The 13,863-nt window shown below is 49.2% G+C and overlaps 2 protein-coding genes across 6 annotated transcripts in view; one reads left to right on the top strand and one right to left on the bottom strand.

The window, feature by feature from the left end:
* Positions 1–2,727: 2,727 nt before the first annotated feature.
* Positions 2,728–5,057, bottom strand: LOC102568391 (cytochrome b-c1 complex subunit 6, mitochondrial). Its single transcript, XM_014606988.3, has 4 exons — positions 4,956–5,057; positions 4,504–4,545; positions 3,574–3,735; positions 2,728–2,997 (listed from the first exon to the last, which is right to left on the bottom strand). Exons 1-4 carry the CDS (start codon positions 5,004–5,006, stop codon positions 2,965–2,967), a joined length of 288 nt encoding a protein of 95 aa, XP_014462474.1. The 5' UTR covers positions 5,007–5,057; the 3' UTR covers positions 2,728–2,964.
* Positions 5,058–5,628: 571 nt separating this feature from the next.
* Positions 5,629–13,863, top strand: part of LRRC41 (leucine rich repeat containing 41) — an 11,235-nt gene continuing 3,000 nt past the window's right edge. The window contains exons 1-8 of one of the 5 annotated variants that reach the window (XM_059727781.1): positions 5,629–5,791; positions 5,931–6,017; positions 8,001–8,071; positions 8,360–9,572; positions 10,492–10,734; positions 12,229–12,393; positions 12,865–12,963; positions 13,448–13,570. In XM_059727781.1, the coding sequence (XP_059583764.1) occupies positions 5,644–5,791; positions 5,931–6,017; positions 8,001–8,071; positions 8,360–9,572; positions 10,492–10,734; positions 12,229–12,393; positions 12,865–12,963; positions 13,448–13,570 (2,149 nt within the window). In that variant the 5' untranslated portion in view covers positions 5,629–5,643. The other 4 variants (XM_059727780.1, XM_006267349.3, XM_059727782.1 and 1 more) reach the window with 4 other exon arrangements.

Below are 13,863 nucleotides of genomic sequence, written 5' to 3'. Positions count from 1 at the left end.
TCCAAGACAGCTGGGAAGCCCAGAGCTCAGTTGTGCCCCGATGCCGCCTTTCGAGCATTAAGAAGATGAAAACCAGAGCTCAGCTGTGCCCTGATGCCGCCTTTCAAGTCTTAAGTTTATCAAAGCCAAAGCTCAGGTGTTTCCCTGATGCCGCTAGTGTCGCCCACCCTCCAGGAGTCTGCAGGAATTAGAGATAAGTCTCCAGGGGACTGCTGAGTGTCACTCAGGAGAAAAATGATCGGGCATTCATTAAAATAAACATTCAATGTTGAATCGGATTCATGCAAGAGTCCAGCGGGTTTTTAAAACGTCCGAAGCACCAGGGTCGCGCCTCGGGCGGGTTTGGTGGCTAAACTCACAGGACCGAGACCCTGGAAAACAACCGTCACACAGGGCAGAGAGCGGATGCTGAAAGCAAGAGTGAATAGGGCATGAGTTTTCTTCCCTTGTTCCTCTCCCGCTTGCGGCCTCCAGCATTGAAGAAGGAGGAATTTCTAACGCCCCTCACTCCTGCGCTCAGTAATGAGCAATGCCCCTATCCTCCGAGCACACGTCCGATCCCTTTCCGAACCCAGCTTACACATCTGGTGCAAACAAAGTCATCCTGTCTCCCCACACCCTTGAATGACATGCTGGGTGGAAACAGAGCGGGGAGTTTTTATTTTAGACTTTATACTAGTTTTATTTTGTGAAGCCTCAGTTCTGTCTGGTGAGAAACAGCAAATAATAAATCCCTATTTGCTTTCTTTTTGCCATTCAGTATTTTGTAAACCCTTCTCACATCCCCACCACCCCTCAAGCATCTCTTTTCTAACTTGACCAGGCCTGGCCTCTAGTCTCTCCTCCCGGGGAAGCCCCTCCATACCGCTCATCATCCTTGCTGCCCTTCTCTATATCCTTTTGGAGGCAGGAAGACCAGTCTCAACACATTTCATTCTCACACCCTCAGTGTTTGCCTTTTACTATTCACACCTTCCTTCTCAAATGAGGCTGCCTCCCTCAAATGCTACATGAATGCCAGGGTTATGAGTCAGGGCTGTAAGGTTGCCGCTGCATTGGTCTAAGGCCGTCGACAGACCAGGTTCTTTAGGTAAATCTGCAATCTTTTATTAGACCAAATCAACTGGAAATGATAATCAATCAATTTTTCAATAGTTGGAAAAAAAATTGTTCTTCGCAAGCTTTTGGGCACAAGCACCCTGACAAAGGCCTGGTCAATTTAGAAGAGAGATGCTTGAGGCAGAGACGTGCGAAGGGTTTACAAAATACTGAATGGCAAAGAGAAAGCAAATAGGGACTTAACACCCCGAGGAAGGGAATTTGTGCCCAAAAGCTTGCAAATAAATTTTTTCCAACTATTTGAGTTGGTCTAATAAAAGATATCAGGTTTACCCAACAAGCCTTGTCTGCCAAGGTTACAAGTGAGGTTTCACTTATTTAATACATCTTCTCTGCTATTACGGATAGATTTAGGGAATACAATGGCGATAGACTGACTGTAACAGTTACGCCTTAACGTGGGATATGTCCAATTGCAGCTGCTTTGAAGTTGCAGAGCAGCCAAAAATACTGAATGAGTTATTAAGTCCCAGTGGATTCCTGACAACATCAATATGAGATTACCTGGATGTTAAACACACACACACAAAAAAAAAAAATCCTCACTCCTGCAGTTTAAAACTGAAACCACAGGTACTGGGGAAATGAAGCCAAACAGCTTCCTCAGCATAGATTCCCAAGTGTCTAGAAACAGTCAGTGATTCTGGGTACCCTGGCCTGACACCCTAGAGACATCCCAGCTTTTCCAGAAGTGTTGAACATCAGCCTTCAGATAAAACGCCACCTCCCTCCCTCCCTCCCCAGGCATCAAAGTGTGCATCCAAAATAAGGTAGTATCTTAACCCTGTTTGCAAGCAGGGCACCAGGACAATGGTCAGATCATAACTGGTAAGTGGGAACAACGCAGAGAGGTCTTGGATTGCAGCAACTGGTCTTTAAAAAAAGAAAAAAGACACCCCCCCAATTAAAAAAAGGCATCATTCTGCACATTACAGCCAGATTTGCGCTGCAGCGTACAAAACTGTTACAGCCCCTTGCATTACCTGCTGATCCAATATATAGCCGCCACGATCTTTCCCTACAGCACAACTGCCTGTACATTTTTGCAAAGCCAACAAGGTTTTGCTGGGGAAGTTGCAGTGAATTCTAGCAGCAAAGCTGGGCTAGAATCATTTCTCATAAAATATGCACTCTTGGCTACAGCTTTGGTGTGGGGCTGTGCTACCCTTTGCTTACAAGCTAAAGGCTCATTATGCGCAAAAAAAACCCCAAACAAAAACGTTCTAGTCCTTTACTCAAGTAGGTTATGGAGGTAGCATAAGCATCTTTGGTAAAGGAGAAGGGACTTTTTTAAAAGCTACCTTGGGTCTTCCTGCTGATTAACAGACAGCAGCAGGTTAAGAACGGAGCCCCATCTGGCCCCAAGTTACTCAAAGAATGGAAACTACGTGACAGGACCTAGAAATATCTTCACAGCTGCAATGGACACAAAGGATGTATGACCATATGATTCTGGCCAGCTGTTAAGCAAGTGTGTACAAGGAAATTCGCACCAGGGGAGATAGCTCTGCGACGCAGAGAACTCCCAGCTTCCCTCAAAAATAATCAGTTAAGAATCAGTCTAAAGATAAAAAGTTCCTCTACCATAAATCATGAAATTAAAGATGCTTCTACAGGAACCTTGAATGTTTATTATGGCAAACCACAGAACAAATCGGTGTCACTAGAGCTGTACAGTCAGATACAGATGAAGCATCAAGATCAGTGCACAAGTGTCGGAGTGCCGTTTCACACGCACATCACACGTCCACGCTGACGGGCAGCAAGCAGCACCTCGAATCCAAACGAAACCTGCAGATTTTCAGCTGAGCTGCCAAGGCGGATAGCGAGACGTGCTCCCAACATTTACTTCAGACTGGTGAAGAGTTTGTGAGCCACCTGGAAGAGACATCGGTGAAGAAAGTATTCAGTAACAAAAACAGATGCTCACCACACAGAAAAACTTTCAAGAACTAGACAAACACCACAATCTTGCTTTTGTGGTTTTGGACCCCTGGATTGAAGCGGGGAAATCAGAACCGTAACCACAATGGTCTCTTGGCCTTAAATAAGTTTCCCAGTATAATTTGGGCAGGGGGCTGGACCTGATGATCTTGCGAGGTCCCTTCCAGCTCTAAAATATATATATAAAATTTTATTTATTTATTTACATTGGTGTGTATATACATGCACGCACACACCAATATATCTATCTCCATATCAATATATATATATATTATATGATATTAATATTAAAATAATATGCGTGAGGAAACGTGAAGGTAACGAGGAGTCAACGGTGTTTCAAACAAGTCGCGGCAGGCAAACAGACTAACAAGACTTCATTGTATATTTTTAAAAGCCTAATTTTCCTACAGACCCCGATCGGTCAATGAAACGATCTCTTCAACAGATAACTGTAAGGGGCAGCAACACCCCCCCCCCCCCCCCCCCCGAGTACAACTTGGGCCTTACGCAGTGGTCCCTAGCATGCAGGAAGTCGAAGAGCTCCTCCGAGCACTCCTCTAGCGTGCGAGTCCTTGAGGATACCCGAGAGTTGCACTGATCCAGGATCTCCTTGGTCTTCATGCATTTCTCCAGCTTCTCGCACTGCTCCCGTACCTTAGTCAAGGGGTCCTGAAGGCAAAATTAAAAACAGGTTCTCTCACATCTCTTGCAGAGTATTTTACAGAGTCAAATGAAGAACCGGCCATGGGAATCCTGATCTCATTCCCCAGCAGATGTCCAGGGTTACCCACCCATCAAATAGGGCCAGAAAGTTGCACCTGCAAGCACGCGCCTACCGAGTTACCGAAGACCAGGTTACATTCAACTCATGGCCAAAATCTCTCTTACTGCAGCAAATATTAGCTCCCTCAATACCCTTTTCCCCTCCCACGCACCTTGCTTTTAGCTCAGTATTGGTTTAAAGCAAGCTGCCAATTAAGACAAAAAACCAGTCATCATCTGAGATAAGGTGAGAGCACAAATTTAAATGCACTTTAAATTTAGAGACACCGGCACGGACCCAGAGGGACCAGACATCCACTCTCTGTGCAAAAAATAAAAGTTTATTTCCTACCTAGGGGGACTTTTTACCATCTTTAAAAATTTTCCCAGAGCCAGATACAGGTCACGTGAGCCCAAAAGTTTGCAGAAACTTTTTTTTTTTTTTTTTTTTTTGCAATTTCTTAAATAAAAAGGCATCCTCTCTCCGAAGCACCAGGCCTAGATTTTTGCATTTCCACTTAATTTCCTATTTGCGATAGGCGCTGCATATTTAAGTCAGAATTACAACCTTCAAAGGAGACCGTGACAAAGCAAAGCATGATGGGAACAGGGCCAACTCCTCTTCTTGCAACCCCTCCGCCCAAGGATGGGGATTTCCAAGCATTTATTTCTTACCTCTAGCTCTTCCTCCTCCTCCTCCTCCTCCTCTTCCTCCTCCTGGGGGAAGACGGGAAACGATACGAGTTATGTAAATCCTCCTGCCCGTTTCGATGTCGTAGATGACGTCAGGGGTCGGAAGGGACGCCACAAGAGGGTCTGCCCAAATTTTGCGGACCCCCTTCGGGATGAACCAGTTGCCCGCACGCCCCGGCCAGCACCGCTTTTATAGTCTCACCCTTAAAATGTCAGTTATCATCACGACAATTAAATCCATCAGTGAATAAATCCTCCAGCTGACACCCCCCTGACACACGTGACATGTATCGCGTTAAATAGGAGCGATTCGCGCGGCGCCGGCAGGGGGCGCTAGAAGTGCGCCGCAAGGGGGGGGCGGTACGGGGGGCGGCAGGGGTCAGCCCGCAGCGCCCAGGTGGAGGGTGGAGAAGGAGGAAGGGGGGGGACGTTACCTGTGGGTCCCCGCGGCGCCCCTCGAGCTCCTCCTCGTCGCGCAGCCCCATGTCCACCCCAGAAGGACTCGGCAGGGTCAGCCGCCGGAAGAAGCCACTCTCCCCTCCACCCGGAAGCGGAAACCCAGCCACGCTAAGGCGGGGTCAAGATGGCGCCTTTTTATGACGCGACCAAGATAGCGGCTCGCAGAGGCCGGACTCTTGACCTGCCCAAGATGGCGGCCAGTAATAAGCGGCGCTTCGAACCTTCTCAAGATGGCGCCCATATAGGTGTTCTCTGACCTTCTCAAAATGGCGGTTCGCATTGGCCGCGCCCCTCAGCTGTCCAAGATGGCGGCTTCGTAAAAGCTGTATTCCTGACTTGCCTAAAACGGCTTCTGACCTCCACAAGAGGATGCCTCTCCTAAACCGAGCCCGAGACCTGCCCAAAAACAATGACTCCCTTAAACTGCTCCCTAACCTGGTAGCGCCTATAAACTGCACCCCTGACCTGCCCAAGATGGCGGTTGCTCTAGGCCGCACTTTGACCCTCCCAAGATGGCGTCTGCCCCAGACGCTCGCGCATAAGCTGCCATCAACCCTCCCAAGATGGCACCCCCACCAAACGGCCACTCATAAGCTGCCCCGCCTCTCCCAAAATGGCGGCTCCCCAAACCGGCCGCTTATAGGCTGCCCCAACCCTCCCAAGATGGCGGCTATTACGTCACTTCCTACCCCTGTCCAAGATGGCGGTGCTGCTGGTTCCTCTCCGCCCGGCCTAGTCCCATCTCCGAGGCGCCGCCATGGAGGAGCCGGGGGGCGGCCCCCCCAGCCTCTTCGCGCTGAGCGGGGCGGCGGTGAGCTCCAGCATGGGGGCCCTGGAGAGCGAGGTCTGGGGTAAGGGGGGGTCCCCGGGGGACGCGTTTACATGGGGCCTCCCCGCTCCAGATTAGCCCCCTTGTCCCGACCGCGCCTCACGCCTGTTTCTCCCCCCAGCGCTGCCCGCCCACATCCTGCACGGCCTCCTGCCCCTGCTCAACATCTACTACCTGGAGCGCGCTGAGGACGCCGCCGCAAGCAAAGGTCAGCACATCACGGAGCCTTCGTGGCTGCTCAGCCATTTTCGTGGCTGCTCGGCCATGTTCGGGCCATTTTCGTGGCTGCTCGGCCATGTTCGGGCCATTTTCGTGGCTGCTCGGCCATGTTCGGGCCTCTTTCGTGGCTGCTCGGCCATTTTCGTGGCTGCTCGGCCATTTTTTACCCATTTTCGTGGCTGCTCGGCCATTTTTTACCCATTTTCATGGCTGCTCAGCCATTTTTGTGGCTGCCCGCACAAGTCCCGTGCACCCGTGGCTTTGCACGGGGATCACACCATTTTGGCACCGAGTGGCACGATATATGTAACAGGTGCTGGCATTTGCCCGCCAGAGGGTGGCTTCTTAAACAGGCGCCACCTAACAGGAGGATGTTTGTGTCTCAGCTCCCACCCCATTAGGTGTTACACCACGCAATAAATGTAGACCGGCTGCACGTAGGGTTGCCGACACTCCAGGAATTAGGTATAAACCCCCAGGAGAGTCACCAGGGAGATAAATGAGAGGGTATTCGTTAAAAGAAACGTGACATGTCGAATCTGATTCATACAGCAGGTTTTTAAAATGTCCAAATCGTGGGCATTGGCCTTCCTGATGTCACGTCTACGCGCCGTAATCGAGAACAGGTATACTCTTGCACGTTCGTCTTGCGTCATGGGCACGTTGGCGTTGTGGAAACCTCCCAGGATTGATTCGGAGTCGGCAACCCTACGTGTGCGAAGTCCCGAGCGCACCACATGTGAATGGATCATGTGATCGGCCGTAGACCAAGTCATGCTTGCACAATCGATTTGGGTACAAAAAGTAATGATTGCACCCGCCTAAAAATGACCATCCGGCTAGGAAAAGAGCAGACCGGTGCTTGAAAACGTGTAACGAGCCTGTAGCTGGTTTCTCTCCAGTTTCAATTATCTGAATCTGTGGTAGGACGTGTAGGATTATGAGTTCAGATTAAAGCTAGAGAATCTAGTTTGCTCTCGAGCGGTGGCGCTCAGACTCCTTGCCTGGTGGGCCGGTGCCTGGTCTGTCCATGGCAGGGGCAGGTCGGAGGTGGCGTGCCAGGCCATTCTATCTGACCCATGGGGCCCCTAAAAAATGTAGAAAATTAATATCGAAAACAGGTTGAGCATCCCTATTCTGGAGCTATAGAGCTGTTACACATTTTAAAGCACTGACTTTATAGCTGTTGGCTCCTTTTTAATAGCAGGATAGTCATTTTTATCATGTAATAGTTATTTTGAATATGTAGCCGGTCTATATTTATTGCACGATTCACCAGTTAATTATGTAATGTGTGTCACAAGTAGCCAGGACTAAAGAGCCCAAAGTATTTTGTGCATCTTTTCTCTTTTTAAATAAGAGCTCAGAAGTCTGCAAATAGCATAGCAGGTGACGTGGCGAGACAGAACAGATGTGCAGCTTTTTATATGCTAACTATAAGAGCAGGAGAGAGAACATAAGTTTTTTCTGAACCCACATTCACTAAATCGGGTGCTGTGAAAGGACAGCAGAGTATAATGTGGGGGGAGTGAGTTGGTTGTGCTCACAGAGGAACAGGACTTGTGCCCCAAGCGTGTTTTGAAGGGGCTGTGGAGGCAAATTTTGCCTTTTCCTAGTATATGAGAATCTAACGGTGAAAACAAATGTTGTCCAGAATAATTTTTTTTTTTTAAAGCTAAGAGGATAAAGGTGGCGTTACTGCCGAGAAACGCATTAGATCATTGTTGGTTTTAGTTTTGCTAGGATATGATATATACAGGTAACATCCGAAAATGTTTGATGGGAAACATTCTTTAAAAGACATGTACCTTTTTCATGCCCCTTTTAACAAAGGCAGAATTTAGTGCTCTGAATTTTATCCCCCTAAAGAGGTAACATTTCATGGCTCTGCTTTTGAATCTCATTTGGTACAACATGGTTGTGAAACCTGAAAAGGGAGCTTTAGAAATGGAGGATTTGGTTTGTTTTCCAGGACTCTCGACTCAGCCAATATGGCGCAAACTCTGGAACGACGTAATGAAAACCAGGCCGCCCAAGTCGGAGGTGAGTTGGAAATCTGTTGACGAGCTGTGTTAGGACACAAAGCTGACACCCCAATTTCATAGATACCTCACTTGCTTAATGAGATTATGCATAAAGTTGTTCCTGGGACTTTTGATGTGCATAAGTGTTTGCAAGGTGAAGAACTAGAGTATTATGTCTTCAAGACTCGCTGGAAATCACTTATGTTGTATTTATCCAGCCTCTTCCATCAAGAAGGGCTCCTACACTTGATACGTTCTGTGCCCTTCTTTAAATGGAGATCAATGAACTGTGATACTTTTATTGCAGCACATAACCTGTTGGAGGAAGAAGTTCCTTGAAACTTTCTTCTCGAACATCCTTCATGGAGTCTTGGATGTTTCTTCAGATCAGCGGCTGAACGACGATCGTTTTTCACCCTTGCTCCACAGCTCGCAACACGTGACCCAGCTCACCATCCTCAACATGCTGCAGGGGGTGACGGAGCTCACTGCTGAGCGCAACCAGAGAGTTGTAGAAAACTTGGCCGGCTGCTTGAAAACCTTGAAGTTTCGTCACCTGCTGTCCTCCGACTTGTCCATTAGACACTCGCTGAGCTTGCTGCTTCATCGCCTGATCCACCACGGGGCTGTCGACCAGGTGTCCCTGTATTCCTGGCCTGTTCCTGACACGGTACTCTTGGTCCTCATTCTGAGCATGAGCGCTGGGTTTTGGCATCCAAGTAAGACACTTATGCACCATTGCGGCCCATGCAGTCTTTGCAGAAAGGAACCTGATTCCCAGACCCAAAAGTCAACTCAAGATGACGTGGTAGACTCAAAGCATCTGTGCCATGGACATACTGAGAAACTAGAGATGGGCCAACATGGTAGTCATGAGTCCAGTAGCATAAAGATCCAAAATGCTTCGACCAAAGTCTCTGTGGAAGCCGATCCAGACCCAAAAGCTTCAACAGAGCTCAAAGGAAGCAGTGGCTCTAAAATCCCGATGCTTTATGGCTTGAGGAACCATCCTTTGCGGAACCGAGTGTGTCATGATGTGAGCTGCACGATGCCCCCCGAGCATTACAATGCTGAAAGGGAGTCGTCTTCCCCATCAGAAAGGTCTTCAGCTGGCCCTGCTCTCCGAGTGCCTCGCAGAAAGCTTAAGTGTTCATCAAGGAGGAAGCGCCGCAGCCCCAGGAGAAACTGGGGATCGTGCACAGATCCAGAAGACCTTTATGACTTTGTCTTCACTGTTGCTAGAGAGGCAACAAGAGAGACACTCAATGAAAGTGTCCACGAAAGAGAAAACCTTGATAATTTAGCCAGTACCCCAGCAGACCATCTTAGCTGTGAGAGTTTGGGCTGCATGGGAAGAGGAGGCTCTTCTGGGATTCTCTCTCTGAAAGCTGCAGCTCCCTTCCGAAGCATAGCCACGTTGGAGTTGTTCTCCGTCCCTCTGACCGGAGACGCATGTCGGACTCTGGGTAACCTGCTGAGCTCTTGGACCTCTTTAGAAAGCCTAGTTCTCTCCTACAATGGTTAGTAAAAGCAGAGTGTTTAATTCCAGGTGTACAACAATTTGGTTTTCAACCTAAGAAAAGTTCTAACAGCTGCTGGCATCTGCGCTAAAATGATGGTTGGCTGCAACAGGCATTGCTGGCACTCTTAATTAACCTCACCCTAAAGAAAGCATTATCAAAGGTATTTCAAACCAGCAAGAACTTGCTTAAGTAGGAAACACAGCAGAGAAACCGTGGTCAGTAGCATCAGGATATGTAAGAGGAGTGGGGAACCCTGAACTGGGCATGTTGGAGGAAAAAGATGCCAAGATGCCAGTACATAATTGGGAAGAAAAGGGTCTGATTTTCAACAGTGAGAATTGCTTACAGCACATTAAAAATATCCCATGGTAGCTTCTATTTTGAGGAAGGAACCAGACTGTATAAACCCACTGGCTTACAGAACAATTCAGTACACCTAGAAGTGGCATAAATGAAACAGAAGAGGACAGTTAGGCTGAGCATTGAGTCAGCTTTCCTGTTTGCAAAGTCTGATCAGCCCTGACCTGGCCAAAGAAATGCTGTGAATCCCTGGCCTAGTGGCGAGCGTGCCCAGCTTGCCAGAGGACTCCCCGTCTTACTCCAGGGAAAGTTTGCTTATACAAAGTAGAATGATGAGAGAGGACCTGTCCCATCCCAGAAGAGCCAACAGCCTCATGGATGGGGTACATTCCCGGGAGGTGGGATATGTATCAAGTCAGAGGAAGGGGTTGAACCTATCTTACATGTCCTGGTTTGTGAATTAAGCCCTTTTCCCCCAGTTGCTCAGCTGAGCAGCCAAACCAAACCAAACATCAGTGACTTGCATAGCCTCTGTCATGCATCGGTGTTGGCCGTACTGAATCTACACACGTGCATCTGATGCTCCTCTTGCTTTCTCTTGAATTGTTGGTTTCAGGCCTAGGTGCTAATATCTTCTGCATCCTGTCTGGGCTCCGGGCCCTGTCTCGCCACAACGACCGCCGCCTTCACGTGGTGCGTGTGAGCGATGTCTTCTCGCACGTCCCTTCGGTGGAGCTTGTTCACTGCATCCTGAGTGCTTTCCCCTGGCTCCGCACGCTCTCTGTCAGCTTCGACCTCAAACACCACCTCGAGGGGAGTAGGCCAGAAGGCAGTCTGAGCTCCTTGGAGGAGATCCCAGGTAGAGAACTGGCTCCAAATAACAGAGGTTTTGTTCTGTATAGAAAGCGGGAGAGACTCCACTTCCTGTGCATACAGCAAGGTGTCCAGCTGCTGGCTCCTCTTGCATTTAGCTAGTGGTGACTGTTGCTTTCCAATGTAGGTCCCTATCACAGGGCACAAAATTCAGTCATAGAATCACAGATTCACAGAAGTTTGGGGCTGGAAGGGACCTCATGAGATCGTCAGGTCCAGCCCTGCTGCTCTGGGCAGGAAAGACTGGGTCAAATAACCCCAGCAAGGCGTGTATCCAGTCTCCTTTTGAATCATAGAAAAGCAGAGCTAGAAAAGCTGTTAGGAAATCTTAGGATCAGCCCTGTCTAAACCGGTGGCACCCGATTTTCTGGCCCCATGGGCTAGATGAATAGTGTGGAGTCCATCTGCACACGGCCAGCATGCGAGGTCAATCCATGGGTGGCGTCCGGCACTAGGTCTGGATGCACACTGTTGCGATCAGGTGCACAGGGCCACGTTAACCGGCCTACAGGGCTCCCCATGGGTCTGGATACTTGGCACCAGGGAAATAGTGATTAATGCTGCCACCACTCTCCACCTCCCCCCGCATCAAATGTCTGGACCCTTGGAGAGCCTAGTGGGCTGGATGACGTGGCTCTGAGCCAGACCTGGCCCATGGGCTGGGAGGTGAATATGTCTGATTTAAATATCATTCCCAAGAAGTGTCTGTATTTGACACGTAAAATATCAACAGAGCACAATGGCAGCGTTTGCAAGGCCAGACAGAGCCTGCAGCGGGTGTAGAAAGTGCCTGCCATCCCACTTCCCAGCGCGTTGCATGAGCAGCGTGTTACACAGGATCACCAAGGCTGGCACTTTCTCTTCACACCCGCTTTGGCGGATGTTATCGACTGATCTATCAAACCCTGGGGAGCAGAGGGAAAACTCCACTTGCTGCCATGGTAGCGGAGACTAAGAGGTTATTGTTCAAAGTGGGAGTTGGGCACTTACGAAGCATGTCTACGGCAGGCAGTAGAAGGTTTGGATGCTCCATTGAGGGAATAAGCCCCAGCCTTCCACTCCTGCTCCCAGACCATAAACCCTGGCAGAAAGGTAGGGAGGACACCCTGAGGGGTGGCCCCCAGTACCATACTGGTGAGTGACAACCTGAGGTGTCCCTGCCACGTTGCTTCTGCACACCAAGGGAGAAGGCGGGTGGGGGTTGTTCCTTCAGCCACAGCGTAGACGTAGCATCAGGCTTTTGTGTCTGATTGAAATGGCTGGTACGTGGACCTCCAAGCACTTTTGGAATGGGACTTCAGATTTTCCTCCTGGGATGCTTATACTCATCACGGTCCTGTAGGCCTAGATGCCTGGCAATCGGCATAGCCTGCACATCCGAATGACAGGCCCGTGCTGGCAGAGGACAGCTTCTCTGGGATTCAGGTGCATTTTGCAGGAATGTGTTGACAAGCAGAACCTTTTTCTCCCTGCTCCGCAGAGAGCTGCCTGGAACAGCTGGAGATCCGGTTCCCCAGAGAGCCGCTGCAGACTGCGCTCCTGCTGCCTGTGTTGAAAGCCTCGAGGTCTCTCCAGCAGCTGTCCCTAGATAGCGCAGCACTGCCATGTCCCCAGGAGTTCAGGCTGCTTCTGCAGGCACTCAAAGGTACCCTGCTAAAAACCATCAAAGGAGCATCTCATGCCGAAAGTACAATAGTCTTCCACAAGCAACTTCTTGTGCATGCTCCCATCAGTTCCTTCCCTCCCCTTACAGTCCTAGTGTGTGCTTTTCTGTGGCCTGGAGCTGCAAGCTTTGGGTTCAGCTTTCACAAGTGCCTCACTTTGGCGCTTAGTTTAGGGGGCTGAAAACTTGATTTCCGGGTTTTCCTCTGGGTCGTGCACACGCCTGGTCCCACAGCAATGCAGAATCACAAAACCAGTAGGGATTTTCTTCCCTGTCTTGGTATAGCCAAAAGTGATGGGGACGTGTTGCTGCCCTGCATGAACCTGACAGCAGAATTTGTCACTGAGAAGTGCCCCCGTACTCCCCACGACATCCGGCTGAGCGAGCATTAGGCAGCCCCAGGCTTTTTTAACACGGGCATAGGATCCTTTACTGATCCACTCCTCCTGGCAGAGCGCAACCCAGACCTGAAGAAGCTGAGCTTCCATGATGTCAACCTGGCTGACCATCAGGAAGAAGTCCTTCTTCTGCTTCAGGACCCCATCCTCCAAGGTAAACTCTTGTCTGGAAAGACTACTTTGAATGCAGAGGTTGATGGTGTGGCTTCCTGAGATTTATCCAAGAGAGAGCCCCAGTTTTCTTTGTGTCTAAGGTGGGGAAAAGAAATTGTAATTTTCAGAGGAATGAGAAAGCACAAGCTTTGATGTTCTCAGCTAATGCAAGGGCTGGGTCCATAGCCAGTTCATATAACGGAGACAACGGTGTCTTGCTTTTGCTGCTACGCACATTAGTACATCAGCCGTGTAACAAAATCATGTGACCTAATTCAGATCTGCTTTTCCAGGACTTTGTGTTCTGTAGCCCGACCTACAGCATCCCCTTTAAACTTGTCCCTGGGCACCCAGCCAGGATTTTTTGTTCTTCTACATTAAATAGGGTACTTAAAGATGTCTGCAGTAGTAACTGAAGTATTAAATAATGTCCCATAACTACACGTATAGCACAAAGGTATTGACCGGTCTGTGTTTTTTGGCAGAAATCACATTCTCCTTTTGCCGGCTGTTTGAAAGCTCCACCGCTGAGTTTCTCTCTGAAATAATCAATGTAGTGAAGAGAAATTCATCTCTGAAGAGCCTCAAACTACCTGGAAACAGACTTGGTACGTACCGAGAGTGCAATGAAACGGGTGGCTACATTAGACAAGCTCCCTGCTAGCTGCCTTCCAGGATGGCTCAAAACCATTGCTCAACACATACTGGGGTGAGGAAGCACGATAACCACTGTCTGATGACTTCTGTTTTCTGTGGGCTAGGGAAGTAGGTGGGTAATTTCAGCCTAGTGCAGCAGCTCTTCAGTCAATAAAACTCCTGCGTGTAGTCTCTGAAAATGCTGCTATTGACAACTGACACGGGCAGGAGGCCAGACGTGACTGAACGGTTGTCTGGTGGACAC

Source organism: Alligator mississippiensis, chromosome 5, assembly GCF_030867095.1.
Source record: "Alligator mississippiensis isolate rAllMis1 chromosome 5, rAllMis1, whole genome shotgun sequence".
Classification (NCBI taxonomy): domain Eukaryota; kingdom Metazoa; phylum Chordata; order Crocodylia; family Alligatoridae; genus Alligator; species Alligator mississippiensis.
Note: the sequence above shows the minus strand (reverse complement) of the source record. Positions and strands in the feature narration are given on the sequence as shown.